The sequence below is a fragment of the Carcharhinus amblyrhynchos genome, chromosome 2, assembly GCF_965287045.1.
Source record: "Carcharhinus amblyrhynchos chromosome 2, sCarAmb.v2.hapA, whole genome shotgun sequence".
NCBI classification, from domain to species: Eukaryota; Metazoa; Chordata; class Chondrichthyes; order Carcharhiniformes; family Carcharhinidae; genus Carcharhinus; species Carcharhinus amblyrhynchos.
The window spans coordinates 69,551,517-69,570,889 of record NC_137325.1 but is presented as its reverse complement, the minus strand read 5'-3'; the positions used below and the strand labels follow the sequence as shown (position 1 = coordinate 69,570,889).

Below are 19,373 nucleotides of genomic sequence, written 5' to 3'. Positions count from 1 at the left end.
TCCTTTCAGGTGCAACCCACCCTTTTTGAGTAGATTTTTTTTCTATCCCAGAACTAGTCCTCATTCTTCAAGAACCTGAAGCCCTGTCTCCTGTACCATGCTTGAAGCTATGCATTGACCAGCATAGCATGCTAGAACAGTGTTTGAAACTGCTGCCTCACAGCGGCAGGGATCTGGGTTCGATTCCTGGCTTGAGTTACTGTCTATGCAGAGTCTGCATGGGTTTCCTCTGGGTACTCCAGTTTCTTCCCATAATCCAGAAGACGTGCTGGTGAGGTGCATTAGCCATGCTAAATTCTCCCTCAGTGTACCCAAACAGGTGCTGGAGTATGCTGACTAGGGGATTTTCACAGTGACTTCATTGCAGTGTTAATGTAAGCCTACTTGTGACACAAAATAAATAAATTGTGAGCTAGCATGTGGCACTTGGAGCAATCCAGAGATTGCTACCTTTCGAAGTCCTATTTTTGAACTTCCTCTTGAGCTCCTGAAAATTTAACCATCAGGACCTCAATGCCTGACCTCCTCTGTAGTCCTTACCAATGTGCTTCTGGCTCACTCCTCCTGCAGAATATTCTGCACCTTCTCCATGAGCAATCCACATGCAGGGCTCATGATGATGGTTACAGAAATGCCTATTTGTCACCTGATGGAATCTGCTACAACATTTCTAAATCTTGCTGTTCCCAACTGTACACTTCCTTGGCCATTGGCCACTAGTGCCGTACTCTGAAACACTGCAGTCCAGATTATTGCCATATCCAGCAGCTTTCCAACACTGAGTATCCCTTTTGAGAGAGGTTCACACGCTGAAGACTCCTGGACTTCCTACCAGTTCCTACACTTCCTGATGGCCACCCAACTATCCAATGGGGTGGCCGCTTCCTGAAATGCATGATCTAGGAAATTCTCAAACTCCTCATGCTCCACAGTGTCTCCAGCAGCTCCTCAAGCTCAGAAATCTTGAGCTCAGTAGCTGGAGACACATTCTACATGCATTGTACTTTCATGATAAACTTAACTAAGTAGAGTACGTACATTAAGTTTAGTAATTAATGTCACAAGTAGGCTTGCATTAAAACTGCAATGAAGTTACTGTGAAACTCCCCTAGATGCCACAGTCTGGTTGTTTGGGTACACACATCTCCAAACTCTGTGGCCTAGGCCTTGGCTCCTCCTTATGTAACTAGATCCTGAACTTCCCAACCCACAGACCATAATCAGTGAAGATAAGCAACAACACCTCCTCCACAATCATCCTCAACACCGGTGCCCCAGAAGGCTGTGTTCTCAGCCCTCCAGTATACTCCTTGTACACCTATGACTGTGTGGCCAAATTCCCCTCCACCTCGATTTTCAAGTTTGCTGACAATACCACCGTAGTGGGTCGGATCTCAAAAAACGAGGAGCAGAGTACAAGAATGAGATGGAGAATCTGGTGAACTGGTGCAATGACAATAATCTCTCCTCAATAATGTAAACAAAATTATCATTGACTTCAGGACCGTAAAGGAGAACATGCCCCTGGGGATGAAGTAGAAATGGTCGAAAACTTCAAGATTTTAGTTGTCCAAATCACCAACAACCTGTACTGGTCCCTCATGCCAACACTACAGTTAAGAAAGCCCACCAACGCCTCCACTTTCTCAGAAGACGAAGGAAATATGACATGTGAGCTACGACCCTCGCCAAACTTTTACAGATGCACCATAGAAAGCATTCTTTCTGGCTGTATCACAGCTTGGTATGGCTCCTGCTCTGCCCAAGACCGCAAGAAACTACAAAAGGTTGTGAATATAGCCCGATCCATCACACAAACCAGCCTCCCATACATTGACCCTGTCTACATTTCCTGCTGCCTTGGCAAAGCAGCCAGCATAATAAAGGACCTCACGCTTTCCAGACATACTCTCTTCCACCTTTTTAGATACAAGAGTCTGAAGTCACGTACCAACCGACTCAAGAACAGCTCCTTCCCTGCTGCTGTCAGACTTTTGGATGGACTTACCTTGCATTAAGTTGATCTTTCTCTACACCCTAGCTGTGATTGTAACACTACACTCTACACAGCCTTGTTTCCTTCTTTATGAATGGTATGCTTTGTCTGTATAGTGTGCAAGAAACAATACTTTTCAGTCTATACTAATACATGTGACAAATAATGTATCAAATCAAATCATATCTGAGGGAGAATTTAGCATGGTCAATGCACCTAACCAGCACATCTTTTGGACTGTGGGAGAAAACTGGAGGAAAACCCATGCAAACACAGGGAGAACGTGCAGACTCCACACAGTGACCCAAGTGAGGAATCAAACTTGGGTCCCTGATGCTGTGAGGCAGCAGTCCTCTCCAGATACCTTATTTCCACCTTTGAATAGCCACCTCTCTCTCACTCCTCACTCGTTGCTTTCACTCCTTGCAGAAGAGAAACCAGATCCCCAGGGAGAGGTTGAGAACCAGAGATCTGAGGGAGATGGATCGGGTTTGCCCTTCAGTGATAGTGATAGGCAACTGACAAATGCATGCTCACCTGCTCTATTGGGAAGGATGTCCTGTTTGAATAGGTTGCAGGTGTTGGCAGCGATCTGCCACAAAAGTCTAAGCCTTGTGAGTCACTGGTGCTCATGCTCGCTGATCCTCTGCCCTGAGATTTTGTGTTGGGAGTCTTGCCTCCTTTGTGCTGGATTTCTGTGTCCATTCTCTCTGTACTGTGTTGTGATATGTGTATGAGGAGATGACAGTCACTGTTGCTGCTAGTACTGTTCCTCTTGACAAAGTCCACAGAAGGGTGTGTTGTCTGCCTGGTGCTCGGGTCCGGGATGTCACAGCTGGGCTGCAGAGGAACCTGGAGTGGGAGGGTGAGAATCCGGTCATTGTGGTACATGTGGGTGCCAGCGACGTAGGCAAAATGCGAACTGAGGATCTGGGGAGGGAGTATGAGAAGCTGGGAATGGAATTAAAAAGTAGAACCGACAAGGTGGTTATCTCTGGGCTACTGCCTGAACCGAGTGCAGACGGGCGTAGGGTTGACAGGATTAAGGAAGTGAATGGGTGGCTCAGGGATTGGTGTGGGAGGAATGGGTTTGAATTTATGGGGCATTGGCATCAGTATTGGGGTAGGTGGGACCTGTTCGTTCGAGATGGGGTGGGTCTGAACCGTACTGGGACCAGAGTCCTGGCAAATCGTGTAAAGAGGACTGTAGATAGGGCTTTAAACTAATTAGGGGGGGGAGGGTGCGATGGTAGGTGACATTACGAGGCCTAAAGTTAAGGAGAGGGTACAGGTAAGGGTGGAGGCCGAGGATGTCCCAATAATAAAGGGAGTAGGGGGCATGAGTATGAATAGGGTCCAGGTGAAGGCTGGGATGAAGGCACTTTATCTGAATGCACGAAGCATTCGGAATAAAGTGGATGAGCCGGTGGCGCAGATCGGCACAAATGGATATGATCTGGTGGCCATTACAGAGACGTGGCTGCAAGGTGACAGGGACTGGGAGCTGAATGTCCAGGGGTATCAAGTGTTTAGGAAGGATAGGTGGGAGGGAAAAGAGGGGGGCGTAGCTCTGCTGATTAAGGATAGCATCAGGGTGGTAGCAAGGGATGATATTGGAGCCAAAGAGCAGAAAGTGGAATCGTTGTGGGTGGAGATTAGGAACAGCAAAGGGAGGAAGACACTGGTGGGTGTCGTCTATAGGCCCCCGAATAATGATCTGGAGGTGGGGCAGGCTGTTAACGTGCAAATAAGTGCGGCGTGCAGGAATGGGACGGCCATAGTTATGGGGGATTTCAATCTGCACATTGATTGGTCGACCCATGTTGGACGCGGTGGGCTCGAGGAGGAGTTCTTGGAATGCTGTCGGGATAGTTTCCTGAACAGTGTGTTGGAGCCGACGAGGGAGCGAGCTATCTTGGATCTGGTGTTATGTAATGAGGCGGGTAGAATCAGGGACGTTGCGGTGAAGGATCCTCTTGGGGAGAGTGATCATTGTATGGTGGAGTTTCTGGTGCAGATGGAGGACGACAAAGTGGGTTCCCGGCCACGTGTCCTTTGTTTGAACAGAGGGGAGTACGGTAGGATGAGAGAGGAATTGGCGAATGTGGACTGGGGGAGCGCGTTGGAAGGTAGGTCTGCTGAGGAGCAGTGGAGGATTTTTAAGGCGGTCTTTCTTGGTGCTCAGCAGAAATTTATTCCGATGGTCAAAAAGGACCGTAGGAGGAGAGGTAATAAGCCGTGGATAACGAAGGAGGTGAAGGAAAGTGTTAAATTAAAAGCGGAGGCGTTTAGAGTAGCTAAGAGTAGTGGGCGAGAAGAGGATTGGGAGAGGTTTAAATGTCAACAAAGATTGACAAAGAAGTTGATAAAGAAGGGTAGGATAAACTATGAAGCTGGGCTAGCGCTTAATATAAGAAAGGATAGCAAGAGTTTTTATAAGTATATAAAAAGGAAGAGGCTGGCTAGGGTGAACGTTGGACCCTTAGAGGATGAGAAGGGGGACTTAGTGGTAGGGGATGGGGAAATGGCTGAGGTCTTGAATAACTTTTTTGTTTCGGTATTCACGGAGGAGGACGTGAATAATTTGCCAGGTGTTAGAGATGGAAAGGTGGTAGGACTGGAGGGTCTCGATGACATTACTGTTACTAGAGAGGTGGTGCTCGACAGACTGGAGGGGCTGATTGTGGACAAGTCCCCAGGACCGGATGGAATGCATCCGAGGGTTCTGAAAGAAATGGCGGAGGTGATAGTGGATGCCTTGGTAGTTATTTTCCAGACGTCGCTGGATTCCGGGGAAGTGCCAGAAGATTGGAAAGCGGCTAATGTTACGCCGTTGTTTAAGAAGGGTGCCAGGCAAAAGGCGGGGAATTATAGGCCGGTTAGTTTAACGTCTGTTGTAGGTAATATGTTAGAATCCGTCATCAAGGAGGAAATAGCGAGGCATCTTGAGGGGAATTGCTTGATAGAGCAGACGCAGCACGGTTTCGTTAAGGGGAAGTCGTGTCTGACAAATTTACTGGAGTTCTATGAGGATGTGTCTAGGGTGGTGGATAGAGGAGAGCCGGTGGATGTGGTCTTACTAGATTTTCAGAAGGCGTTTGACAAGGTACCTCACAAGAGGTTATTGCAGAAGGTCAGGGGACATGGAGTTGGGGGTAGGGTGTTAGCGTGGATAGAGGATTGGTTGTCAAATAGGAGGCAGAGAGTGGGGGTCAATGGGTGCTATTCGGATTGGCAGTTGGTGACTAGTGGAGTGCCTCTTGGGTCGGTGCTGGGGCCTCAGCTATTTACCATTTATATAGATGATCTGGAGGAGGGAACCGAGTGTATGGTGTTGAAATTTGCTGATGACACCAAGATTGGTGGAACGGCAAATTGTGCGGAGGGTGTGGAGAGTCTGCAGAAGGATCTAGATAGGCTGGGCAAATGGGCCAGGAACTGGCAAATGGAATTTAATGTTGGCAAGTGCGAGGTGGTCCACTTTGGTAGGAATAATGGTAGGAAGGATTATTACTTGGAGAAAAACTGCAGCAGGCGACGGTGCAGAGGGACCTCGGGGTCCTTGTGCATGAGTCGCAAAAACCCAGCTTGCAGGTGCAGCAGGTGGTCAGGAAGACTAATGGGATGCTGGCCTTCATAGCGAGGGGGATTGAATATAAAAGTAGGGAGGTCTTGCTGCGGCTATATAGGGCATTGGTGAGGCCGCAGCTGGAGTACTGTGTGCTGTTTTGGGCGCCGTACTTACGCAAGGATATTTTGGCCTTGGAGGGAGTTCAGAGGAGGTTTACTAGGCTGATGCCGGAGTTGAGGGGGTTGAGCTATGAGGAGAGGCTGAATAAACTAGGCTTGTACTCGTTAGAGTTTAGAAGAATGAGGGGAGATCTCATTGAGACGTATAAGATGATGAATGGGATGGATAGGATAGAGGTGGAGAGACTCTTCCTGCTCAGAAAGGACAGTAGGACTAGGGGGCACAGCCTCAAGATAAAGGGGGGGGCGGTTTAGAACGGAGTTGAGGAAGAACTTCTTCACTCAAAGGGTGGTGAATCTCTGGAATTCTCTGCCCGTTGAAGTGGTGGAGGCTGCCTCGCTAAATATTTTTAAGAAGCGGGTTGATGGGTTTTTGATAAGAGAGGGGATTAAGGGTTATGGGGAGAGGGTGGGAATGTGGAACTGAGCCACGACAGATCAGCCATGATCTTATTGAATGGCGGGGCAGGCTCAAAGGGCCAGATGGCCTACTCCTGCTCCTATTTCTTATGTTCTTATGTTCATCAGAGCTCCAAGGTAAAGTTGTATAAGCTTCTCCTATGCCGCAATGATGATGGACATCAGGGAAATGCAAATCAAAGTGAGTGAAGTGCAAATATTGAATGACTTCATAAAGTTGATCAGCAATGAATGCTAACTTTTCAGAAGTGCTGTGAACTCAAGTGTCCCATCTAGGCAGGACTGCAGCTCTTTTCCATATTTTGAAGGCTTCTCAGCCTGCCAGTTTTACTGTACTATGCTGTTGCCTGGTTGACCCTGACTATTGAATTCCAAATTAGATTGCAAGTTATTTGAAGATTTAAATAACTTACCTGACAGTTCTACAGGCATTTCCTGCTCATCTGCAAACCCACCTGGGTTAAACCAATAAGAAGGTGGGTTTATGTTTGGTTTCTAACCCAACACTACTTTTCAGGGCACCCCTTCACCCCCTGCCCCCAACCTCCATCCAAAACTGCCCTCTTGGCATTTAAAATTCCACCCATAACGTTTTTAAAAAACCTACAACTGATGTTGGACCAATTGATCTGTAGTTACCTATTTATCCTCTATTCTTCAACAACAGTGCTGTAAGAACTATCCACCGGTTCCATTGGAAAATTTGTACAGAGTTAGAGACCTGTCTTCAGTCACCATGGATCTGTTCCCTGGAGTTCCTTTCCTAAATTCCTAAGTAGGGGCAATTATCAAGGCAAAGGAGGAGAGGGTTAGGAGTAAAATCATTAGAATCCCACAGTGCAGAGGGCGGCCATTTGGCCCATCAAGTCTGCACCAACCACAATCCATCTAGGTCCTATTCCCATAATCCTATGTGTTTATTCTAGCTAGTGCCCCCGAGACACTAAGGGGCAATTTAGCATGGTCAGTCCACACTGGTTTGGACTGTGGGATGAAACTGCAGCACCCGGAGGAAATCCACGCAGACAATGATCCAAGCCGGGAATTGAACCTGGGTCCCTGGCGCTGTGAGACAGCAGTGTTAACCACTGTGTCCACTGTTTAGTCAAAGATGTGAGTTTTAAGAAGTTTCTTAAAAGAGCAGTTTAAGAAACTTCTTAAAACTCACATCTTTGACTAAACAGTGGACACAGTGGTTAACACTGCTGTCTCTCAGCGCCAGGGACCCAGGTTCAATTCCTGGCTTGGGTCACTGCCTGTGTGGACTTTGCATATTCTCCCTGTGTCTGCATGGATTTATTATGATCTTGGACAATGGAAAGCAATTAATGTTGATTACTTCTATCAAATTAAATTTTGTTAGTAAGAATAGTTTATATTCCTTTATTGCTTTTTATGAATAACCATGAGCAGAAGCTCATAGTCTGGGAGCCATGGAATTTAATCCAAGCCCATTCACTTGTCTGCCAAGTTTTTAATGTTCTGTTTGCTATCACAGCAATCACCATGAACTCTATTGATTCAAAGTGCAGATAAATGGCCCTTGCGTGACTTATCGAGAACGAGTTGCCGTGCAGGGGAAATCTTGTCCAAACATTGTTTGATTGTGACTTATTTATAAGTGTTGAGGCTTTGAAGCTACATTACTACTGCTGTTTTTGTTTTGTGTTTTCAATCCACATTATGCTAAGTTGCATTTTACATCTAAAGTGCGTGAGAGTTCAAAAAGCATTAAAATTTCCAACTTTCTCTGCTCAAATCTTGGAACAAATTAGTATTAGTGGAATCTAAATATAAATCCTGAGTGATACTGCGATCTGCTTCATTGTGTTTGTCAATTGATACAAATTTAGGTTTTTAATTACAAATTCAGTCCAGTGGAATTAACAGCATCAAAAGTTCTAATTTGAGAAAATAATTAAGGGAAAATAGCTTTAGAAGAACTATTTTAACTTCCTGCACAAAAATGTTATTATGTAGGCATTTATCTTTTACTTTCCCCAACCTTTCCATGTTTCATTTTCAGGGTACACAAGCCAGCCCATAATCAAAATGGCTTGAATCATTCAGGTACTGAGTTGCTTCCACCTGTGTGTCTCGTCCTTTGTGATGAATTGAGTCAAATCCTAGACTTTGTTAATATTGTGCTCTGCCACCATCATGTTTACCTGGAATTGAGTCAGTGTGTTTTATTGATGTGTTCAAGCATTTTCCGTTAATTGTAATTTCTTAACAGTTCTTTGCATTTCCTGTGTGGATGTCCCAAAATTTCAATGAGGTCAATTTCAATAGAAATATTTATTTGCATTTAATTATATAATGACTATATGAGGTAGCATTATTTTGACCACCAAAAATGTTTCTTTTACCCCTTCCAAAAGATCTTTGTAACCTAGAAATGGGGTGTTCTTCCATAGAGTTCCCTTGAGTTTGCATATGTGTGTAGATACAAATAACATGCATCTTTTGTGATTTTGGTGTATTTTTCTTCACACTCCAATCATCACCCCCCTACTCCCCTCCCCCACTACCCCAACCAGGTGAACTGGTGCCAGGGCATTGGTTCTGATTACCTTTGCTGATACTTCTCATGAAACATGAAAGTATGAGAACCCAGAAGGTTATTTGATTCTGAAGGTTAATGCGCCACTGGTTAATACTGAAACAATCATCCACTTTCACCTAACTACTATGAAAATTACTTCCTGACTGTATATGAATTGCTGAATTCCCACGTTGAGAACAGAAACTGTATGCAGTGTGTTTTGCTGAGACATTCTTTAAAGCTCATGTGTTATTAGCGATTCCTTGTTTTCTCACACATATCTAACTTTGGAAAAGGTACTAAATTGACACCCGTAATGCATAAATACTTGATTTATACAATGTTTGACCATTGAGCAGTACCAGAGAGTGGTGAGAAGGAAACTTGATGATAACCAAGGCACCTTGATCTATTCAAACATCAGAATTCCTAACTGTGGTTTAGTCATGTAATCACTTAACTAGCTATTCATATATACTTGTATTTCTGATTACTACTGTGGACAACCAGCTTAAAAATCTGTCTTGTAAATGCATCTTGTTTGCACATTTAACATATTTATGTAAATAGAACACCTGTATTTGAGCATCCACAGGGTGCATTTTACTTTCTTTTTGCCACCTCTTCTGTCAGTTTGATCTGAGGGGCAACTCATCATCTGTTGCCACAAATACATTATTTTAACCACACACACTGATGAAAGTTCATAACCTGTGCTCAATCTCCAAAATCTTATGTCTTTCCCATCTAAACAGTTACTCCTCAGTGTGAAGGTACTAGTAACACTGTTCCCAATTTGCTCACTGGCATCGAGTTGACAAACATTGGGCAACAACTCAGTTAAGATTTCAGAGCATTTGAGTAAGAAGTTAATAATGTTGATAAAATTGAAAATATTTGTTGCAAGATTTCATGACTTCAGATATTTAAACACAGTCCAGGACCTGGGTTGCAAATAGTAACTTAACTCATGTTCGTTAAATAGTGCTCTCAATAAATGAGACGATTGTGTTGTCATTGCTGATTCAAAAGTTTAACATTATTGTATAGGTTTGTATGTATATTAACTTATTGTATGTTGTAATGAGTGGACTTAATTTAAGACTGACAACTGAACAGTCCATACAAGTCCTAGGACATGACAGTTTTGGCCCACAACTAAACATAATGCTTTCTATGACCAAAATAGTCATTGTGTCTGATTTAATTATATCTTGACTGGTGGTGGAGTATTTCAAATGTATGTATTATATGTGCCGGACACCAGTTGTTGTAAATGTCAAAATACAAGACAACATATGGTATGTATAATCAGCCGGGATAGTCCAAGCTGCATAACACTTGCATATCTTATAATGACCTATTCAAAAAATCTGAAAATATTTGTCCGCCATTAGCTTCCAAAAAGTTTACACAGGTTAATTGATGGGGCCAGTAAGAGTCATCAACAAAAATTACAAAGGTCAGTTGGACGGTGTAAGGGAATTTTCTCAGGGCATCCCACTGAGGTGTCTTGTATTCAGCTGATCTGAGTGAATACAAAAGGCTTACAAAAGACAGTATGTTGTAAAGAAACGTTCTTTATTTGACCAACCCTTTGGGAGAGAGAGAGGATTCCAACTTCTTTCTGACGTTACATCACATGAATGCAACAGATATACGTTTCTCAAGATTTAATCCTCCCGCTCCACCTGTCATCCAAGCTGAATGGCCCAATTACATTCATATACTTTATTACTTTAGCCAAAAGCATCCTACCTTCTAGCAGAATTAGGAATTTGAGAAGGGACTCATGAATCATCATCTCTGGCCTGCTTTCCGTCTCTTTATCAGTGAAGGCTGAATTGCAGCTATTCACTACAGCCAGAAGCTGAATCCTTTTATTCATTTCAATAACCTTGGTTGCTTGTAGCTGCCTGGCCTGCCCCGGATAATAGGGTATAAGCTCAATGCTTCATTGTTCCAAAAGAATGTGGCCTGTCTAATTAAACTTATTTCCTGTTTTGCTACTAGGTTAATTGCTTGTTGGTCAAAGCTCTCAAGAAAATACAAAAATACAGTTTAAATCTGTAAGACTTGTTCGAAATGACTATATATGTGCCCATTCAGATAATATCTTTGTATAATATAAGTGAGGCACTTTGTGATACTTTTAGTATATATAAGGCACACTGTGGTCTCTATTTTAAACTAATCTACTTGTTTTAATAGTGTCAAAAAGCAGGGAATTCTGTATCCCCACTATGGACAGCAAGCAAAATGCAGTTTGCAGAAATCAACACTAAACATACCTCACTGAAAAATAAACAAATAGAAGATGGCCATCTGTACATGAGAGATTGATGTCATGAGAGCAGACTTGGAAGAATTATTGAGCAAACTGAACTAATGGATTTAGTTTGAACAATTGATGATTTACAGCGGATGAATTATATTCAATATTGTCAAAATTCACTTCTGATGCTATACAGTGTTAAACTTCACTCTGGATCTTTTTTTTCAAGTTGGCTTCAAAAATGGTTCTTTATCCTACTTGAAGCAGTGACAGGATCAAATTTATTTATTTGCATTTTTCTCCTCTTCGGCCAAAATATACTGCGGGATATATTACTGTGCATTAATAATTTTGACACTGATTGTATATTTGGCTGTCACTTTATTTTGGAAGATCTTTTTATGTAAAATATTTAAGAAGATTTGCAACTTTTCAAGAATTAATTCTGACATTTAGATGCTTAAATGGCAAACTATTTTGGATCATGTAACTGTTATCTATATTTACTAATAATCCTGCTCTTTTAACCTCAAATGCTCTTTCTTACCTTCAAAATAATTTGCAGTACAAATTAACTGGATTTGATCATACTGCTTAGTTAAGGGACAGAATTTATCTAAAAAAGTTACTGTCATTTTGGGTGACAAAATCAATATGATTTGCGCTGGTGTTCCTGTAACAAAATTGAATCATAATCTTCCCACACCTTTTCACTTTTTGGGAGGGGAGTGAGCTTTGCACTGGTTTGGGACAGTAGTGGATCCTAAACGTGCCAGCAAAACCAGCTTTACAGGGATTGGGTGCCATTTTTAATGGGTGCCCAGATCTCAAAGTGAAATTGAAGACTCCCAGCATGGACATCAGGACCCCCCATACCTCTTCCCCACACAACACAGATCATTGGCATCAGGGCATTGGGGCCTTCACAATGGGTCCCCCTTCATGGACACACCCCCCCCCCCCCCCCTTAGTGCCCTAACTCCTTGGAAGTGCTTCCTGGTCAGTGTGCCAGGGGGCTGTGCCATGTGCGCAGTGCCCAACATGTCCCCAACCACCTGGGGGCTTGAATGGCCTCTGAGCCCTTTGCTGTGGTTATCATGCCACCTCGTGCCTGGTTCCTGCTGCACCTGAGAGTTGGAAAATTCTGGGAGCAAGGAAAATCTGGCTTGAAACAGACAAAGGGGGAATTTTCCCATCCCACCACAGGAATTGTAGCGAGCTGGGGGGCAGACCATGCAAAGATACAGTGACCTCGGGTGGGATTTTCTGGTTTTGGGGCGAGCGCGGTGAGAAAATACCATGCATAGCAATATACTACTGAGAGCGGGAATCAGATTATGTCTGGGCGCGAGGCCTGGGAGAATTCCAAAAAGCATTCTCACCTGTGGCAAACATGCTAGTCCCTTTCCCTGCAATTCTCTGACTCTGCACAGCCCCAACATGATCTGCATCTGAGTGCGTTGGGTCAGAAAATTCTCCACAGGTGATTGTAAAGATGCAGAATGTGGCATTAGCTATCTTCAAAGATGGAGACCAACTTGCTACAAGGGATTTTTCAACTGCAGCCAACTAATTTGTTTTTTCATCAAATGTGTCACCATAGAAGTAGCTTTCATGGTAAACCATTTTGGTGAAAAGACTGTTGGTATACAACTCTGAGAGTACTGTAAGAAGTCTCAACACCAGGTTAAAGTCCAACAAGTTTATTTGGTAGCACAAGCCACAAGCTTTCGGAGCACTGCTCCTTCATCAGGTGAATGGGAGTTCTGTTCGCAAACAGGGCACATGTGAACAGAACTCCCACTCACCTGATGAAAGAGCAGCACTCTGAAAGCTTGTGGTTTGTGCTACCAAATAACCCTGTTGGACTTTAACCTGGTGTTGTGAGACTCCTTAATGTACTTACCCCAGTCCAACGCCAGCATCTCCACATCACGTTCTGAGAGTAAGCAAGTTTCAGCTATGCTACTGGATGCTGTTTAAATATATTTTACCATCTGTTTAAATGTATTTTACTGTTATTTCCTATATTTTCAAGATTGATTATAGAATCTGTATAGAGGTAATAAATGATTTATATTACCTGGAGCAGACTAAATTCTGAAATCTTTGGTGTCCATTATCTGCTGGCCATTCAGAATTGACCGTTAATTAACCTATTTCAGATTGAAGTGTAGGTATAGGCATGTAGCATTTAAAAACTTAATGAATTGAACAGGGTGACATAGCTCAGCAGTTCTCGATCTGGCATCTACAGGTTGATGCTACTTCGTTGCCTCAGGCATTTTTGCAGCTGGCCCAAGCTCTGGCTTCTACCTGATTTTTTTTTGCTCAGCTCTGGAAACTCCCTGTCCCAAGCTGCTGGTGGAATTTCCTGACCTTGTTATAGTTTTTGCCAGGTCTGGTTAAACAGCAGGAAGAGTCTAGTTAAACAGCAGGAAGTTGTGTTTGGGAATGAAATCAAATGGTCTGTTTTTCTCACCAATTCTCTCTCCTTGCAAAAAGATTGGCACTAATTTGTTGTGTGTAATTTCACATGGGCTGCAAGCCCTCAGGGGATCTTGCCCTCTTAGGCCTTTCTCTCTCTTTACTCCATCATTTGCTCCCACTCTCTCCTATCTCTCTCCTTCCCCATTCCTATCCTTTTACTTTATTTCCTTCATTTTCAATTTCATCTCCCCCCCCCCACTTCTTAGTAAAGCATTCTGCGTACTGAACTGCTTATCTGCGCTTTATATAGTGAGAAATCCACAATGCTTTTTAAATTGAACCAATTAACCTTATTGCACATCTACAGGATCAACAGGCTCAACACATCCTGCGGAATTGTAACAGTTTTTTAAAAAAAGAACTTGTTAAGAAGTTCAACCCTGTAGCATACAGAAACAAATCAGTGGCAATGTAGTGCATGTCTCTCTTTGCACAGTGCTGATATTGATAAGCAATTTCGACCTTTGCTATTGTGATTTACAGTGGCGTCAGAATGACAGGATTAAATTGCAGCTCTGTACAAATTAGTTCCAGCTATCTCTGATATCCTGTATTTCATTAAATGATAATTACATCACTTTACTTACTAATTATGAGCTCTGTTTCTAATAGTTTACATTTTATATTTAGAATGGTTATTATCAAGCCTTGGCAACCCACAAAAGGAATAACTGTCTGACTATGTGCAACCTTTTACTGCATTGAGTAAATTAACTGTTTACAAAGGCTGCCAGGATCTTGCCCTTTCTTCCCTTTCCCTTCAACACCATTTCCTCTTACTGTGCACTCCCTACCTCTTGTCTTCACCCAGCCCTTTCCTTTTTATCTTCATTTCCTACATTCTCTGGCTTTCTTCCCTCTTCCTTTCCTCTTCATTTTATCTTTCCATTCTTAACAAAATATAGTGTACTGGACTACTAATCTGGCCCTTTATATGGCGTGAAATCCTCAGTGTTGTTGTGATGCTGTTTAAATTGAATGCTAGGAATAAGTAGCTCTGCCTGGAATTTGTCCTTTTCCCTGAAATTTCATTCAATGCGAAGTTAATACTCCAAGCTAATTTGTTTTGCCTTCTATCATTATTGTTATTGCATGCTGCAACAGTGATGGAGTTGCAATTAGTCGCGATCAATTCTTCCACAGCAATTCTAAGTTATAGGCAAGGAAAAACCAAGTGGTGGCAAACTTTATAAACTATGAATTTCCTTTCTTCACAAGCATGCTACATTACCATATGCCGTATCTCAAATTACTCCTATACTGCATTCCAAAATATTATTTGCTGACAGAAATCTATTTAATTTGCATTTGAGTGAATGGTATAATTTTCTTCTACCATCTCCCTATGGAGCCTATTCCACCGATCACTTTCTCATTGAGTTTTGTTTTGTGTGGCTTAACTTGAATTTGCTCCCCTTCAATGCAGGCGGTTTCTTCTGATTCTCCTCTTCTGGACTAGGTGAAACAGCTGGTCATACTCTATGGCTCATTTTCAAATCCTGAAAAAAGCAATCATGTGAATTTTCAACTAGTTTCCTCTAGCAAGAACAAGCCCAATTTACATAATTCATAATCCAATCCCTCCTTCACTTCAATAATTCCAATTGTCCTCCTGTGTATTTCTTCAATAGCTGCAATATGGTTTTTTTTCTGTAACAGCCCAGAACTCTGCATATGTTTCTAAATGCAGTCGCATTATGATTTATAAAGTAACAGGCTTATCTCACTAGTTCCCAGCGTTTGCATTCTGCTTGTTTTGGAATTTGTAAGTAGGCCAAAGACAATGATCATAATGGACGTGTAAGAGGAACATGAAGTAGCAAACTATAGGAGGTTCACAGTCATGTTTATGGATAGTTTGAAGGTAGTTGACAAAGTGGTGACAGAATCTATTTTTGGTCTGCCAAATGTAGAGATGACTGCATTGAATAACAAATGTAGTATAGTAACTTAAAGTAAGTGCATGTGTATCTCATTAAGAGATTACTTGGTAATCCTATACAAATATATAGATTTGGATGACCTATACAATTTTCACTGTTCACAGTGCAGTCACTTCTCTATGGGGTCTCAAGTACTATACATTTCCAATATTTTCACTTCATTTCAAATTATTAATATTCACTGTTTTTCTCGTACTTTTTTTTTGCAAAATCTACATAAGTGAGTTTGTTATTCATTTGAATTTTTTTTAGTATTTACATACCACATACATTTAATTAATAAAACCTGGAATGAAAGGCTTGTTTCAGTCATAGTCACCATGAAATTGATTGTTGTAAAAACCCATCTAATTCATGAATGTGCCTTATGGAGGGAAATCTGCCGTCCTTACCCAATCTGCATGCAATTCCAGACCCACAGCTGTTAACTGTGCTTTGAAATGGCCTAACAAGCCACTCAAGGACAATTAGGGTTGGGCTTTGCCAGCAACATCCACATCCCCATGAAAGAAGTTGCATGCATCCAGAAAAATATTCCATCACACTCCTGACTTGTGCTTTCTAAATGGTGCACAGGCTTTGGGAGTCGGCAGTTGAGTTATTGCGGAGTTCCCGGCCTTTGACCTGCTCTTGTAGCCGCAGTATATAAACGGCTGGATCAAAATCTTGGAAGTCCTTCTTCAGCAGCACAGGGGGTGTGCCTACACCACATGAACTCCAACGCTTCAGGAAAGCATCTCACCATTACTTGCTCCAGGACAATGCTGACCTTGGCAGCAATGCCTGCACTCCAAGAAATTTTCAAAATCTTCCAGATTAGTTTGAAATAGTGCCATGTAAAGTGGTATATTTGGCTACTAGCTGTTCTGAACCCCCTTTATAAAATTGTTTTTGACCACACTCTACATGGCATCCAGCCATATTATATGCATTATAAGACATTAAAAATAGTTTGAAATTTCTTGTTATAAGCTTCTTTCTTCTACTACTTCATAAGGTGCATATTTCAGTTTTGAATGAATACAATATGCCATTTTATACAAAAGTTTTTGTCCCATCACTGATCCATTTTGTATTTTTTTTACTCTCCAGGCTCTCAGTGGATTTGTGCTGGTGGTTACAGCTGAGGGTTTAGTTTTTTATGCGTCTTCCACCATCCAGGATTATCTAGGGTTTCACCAGGTAAGTTTGATTTCTCTCTTTGTTGCTCTATATGTGTACGCATCTGAAAAATGAGCAGCTTATTCCTCAGAGTTTTGGACTTCCATGTTAATATTCCATGTTTGCATGTGACGGCTTGCGTGTGAAATTCAAGTTGGACCTGAAGAATCTGATTGCTTTGGTATTTCCTTCACCATTAACTGACGCAGAGATGTAATTTGCTGCCTGGCAAAATAATTAAGTTTATTTTTCAGCAGTTATACTAGGCAAAGACTCAAAACTACTATTTATTTACTCTTTCACTCAAACACTGAAAGAGCCCTGCAAATCATCTCTGGTGTTGCTAAACTATATTTTATTGCAAAATGCCTGGAGAAACAGTTCACACAGCTCACTGTATGAAAACATATTTTTGAGTTTGTTTTTAGTGGTTGGCAGAAATGGAATGTAGGTTTAATAACAAACCAACTCTTAAACCCTGTTTGGGTTTTGGGCATTTTGGCTCTCTTTTATTTTTGTTTTTCAGTTTTACTGGTCACTTCCTCATGGTATTGTATGGTGGGAGTTAAGACCGTGTACAGTTATTTAGATGATGTGTAGTTAAATTTTGGGAGATAATTCTAGCAGGGTTTGTTTAAAAAAAAGTTCAGTTCCCATTTTAATGTCATATATCCATCATTTTTACATTTCTATTGTAAATTTATTTCATTGCATTTCTAATACAGTCAATTGACATTTCATGTTGAGGGCTTTACATTGTGGATCAACTGGACTCATGCAAAAAAAAACTACTTGTTTCTGGATGTTGATCGAAAGCAGCCACTTAGTAATTTCACAATGAGCTGAATTTGTACATTCATCTGTACATTCAAAGTTATTTGAAAGTTGCCTACCTCCAGTATGGCATCCCAAAGTGAGACAGATGCCAGCCGTCCCAGTGGGTGGATGTTTAGGTGACCTGAGTCCTTGGCTAAAGTTAGCTGAGCGCATACAATAATTAACCCAAAATGTGTATTATGTTTTTAGTCATTATTAGCATACACAAAGACAATGTACTTTGCTCTTCAAGTGCTTCCTTAGACCATTTTCTGTATGTAGAACAACAGGCCTACAATTGAATCTCAATCTACAAGTACACAAAAGAATCAAGTGGTCATCTTTCTTGATTTAACTTACAAAATACATCAAAAAACATTATTATTAGTTAGCTAGTAATATCTACTGGCCTGTAGATAATTCTTACTTACACATAATTTTGCTGCTAATTTTTACTATGGTATCTCTCTATCACAGTATGCTATGTATTTTATCTTTCAATTAAACACCAGTTCAGCCTAAGATACTGTTATGTATCTTTTGGTACGCGCATGCCTATTACATTCCTCGGGTGGATGTAGCTGTTACCAGGGGGCATAACAGCTCCAGCAATTCAGGTCCGACTTGGAAATCTAGTCTCAGGTGCCCCCGTACGCACTTAGCCTGAAAAACATATCGTGAATCTGAATCGCAGAGTGGGTGGGGCTGTGAAACAATTGGAGCTCTGAACTGCACATGGCCTCACTCTTCCCGCCTCCCTCCCCCCACCACCCAGAGAATGACCTGATCTGGCCTCACTCCCCGCCCCCCACCTCCCCTTCCACCCCCCCCTTTTCCTCCCCACCTCCACAACCACACAACGATTGGGCCTTCCTCCTCCCCTACCCCACCACCCCAACCAGAAAATAATCTGACCCGCCTCCCCCCACCAATCTGAATCACAGAGCCGTTGGAAGCTCTGAACTCGCCTTTTCAGAAGCCGGAGTGCCTGATTCAGAATTATTCAGCATATCCATTTCAGCACGATTCTGGGTTGGCGAACATGGTGGTGAAGGGGGAAAATGCTGATAAAGTTGGGAGGGCAGTTCATTAATTCAATTTAAATGCATGCAAATGCATTTAAATCGCCGTTGAGCCAGTTTCGGTCACAAATCAGATCGTGGCCATTCCCGGGTCTCAGTAAAGGGGCCATCTGTGCGGACGTAAGCGCGGATCACATTAATAGCCTCACACCTGATTTTAACATGTTTTCAGGTGTGACGCAGTGATAAAATCGGGCCCTTGGAGTTGAATTTTAGTTTTGGGGTCCTGATCCTGATGTGGAGAACGTGGAATTAGCCATGTGAGGTCACTGGAGAAGATTTTCAAGAAGGTGACAGTTATGATTCCTGTGTGGGAACTGTAAACCAAAAGAATTAAAGTTACCCAAACAATCCCCAAATGAAGAAACTATCAACACAATTTCACTTTTTGTAACTTTTACTTTCAAGTGAAATTGGAACCAACACAAATTAAACATGATACTTCAAGTAAAAGATTAATTTAACTTTATATATGTTCTACAACAAAGATGTGTCCTACGTAACCACAAGGACAGCATCACTTCCTGCAAAATTATGGCACTGTGTGAAATCTCAGTCTTTCCAAATCAATTGCTTTGGCCCACGCCTCACACTCATCAGCTGATGTATTCCATCCATGGCCTCTTAATCTGGTTAGCACCAACAAGGCACACGTCTGCCAACTCTCTTTCACTTGGGTCATGTTTGTTTTGATGTGATTGTTTTCCAGAATTTTCAATTCACAAAACCCAGTTGACAATCTGAACCTTTAAACAAACTCTCCACTCGTTCACATGCCTGAGTTATTCGCACCACTTTTTAAAATTCGGTACCTTCTAGCCCTGCTGTACATAGTTATGCCCAAGAGCTCCTGGACTCTATTTTTTCATCTTGCTGCTAAATAGAAACCAATCTT

General features: G+C 42.1%; 1 protein-coding gene across 2 annotated transcripts in view; it reads left to right on the top strand.

Moving 5' to 3' along the window:
* The window catches only part of LOC145355308 (aryl hydrocarbon receptor-like), a 181,345-nt gene that overhangs the window by 103,811 nt on the left and 58,161 nt on the right, over positions 1-19,373 (top strand). For both annotated transcript variants that reach the window (XM_080207266.1, XM_080207257.1), the window contains exon 4: positions 16,512-16,601. In XM_080207266.1, the coding sequence (XP_080063392.1) occupies positions 16,512-16,601 (90 nt within the window). The remainder of the gene's footprint in view (positions 1-16,511; positions 16,602-19,373) is intronic.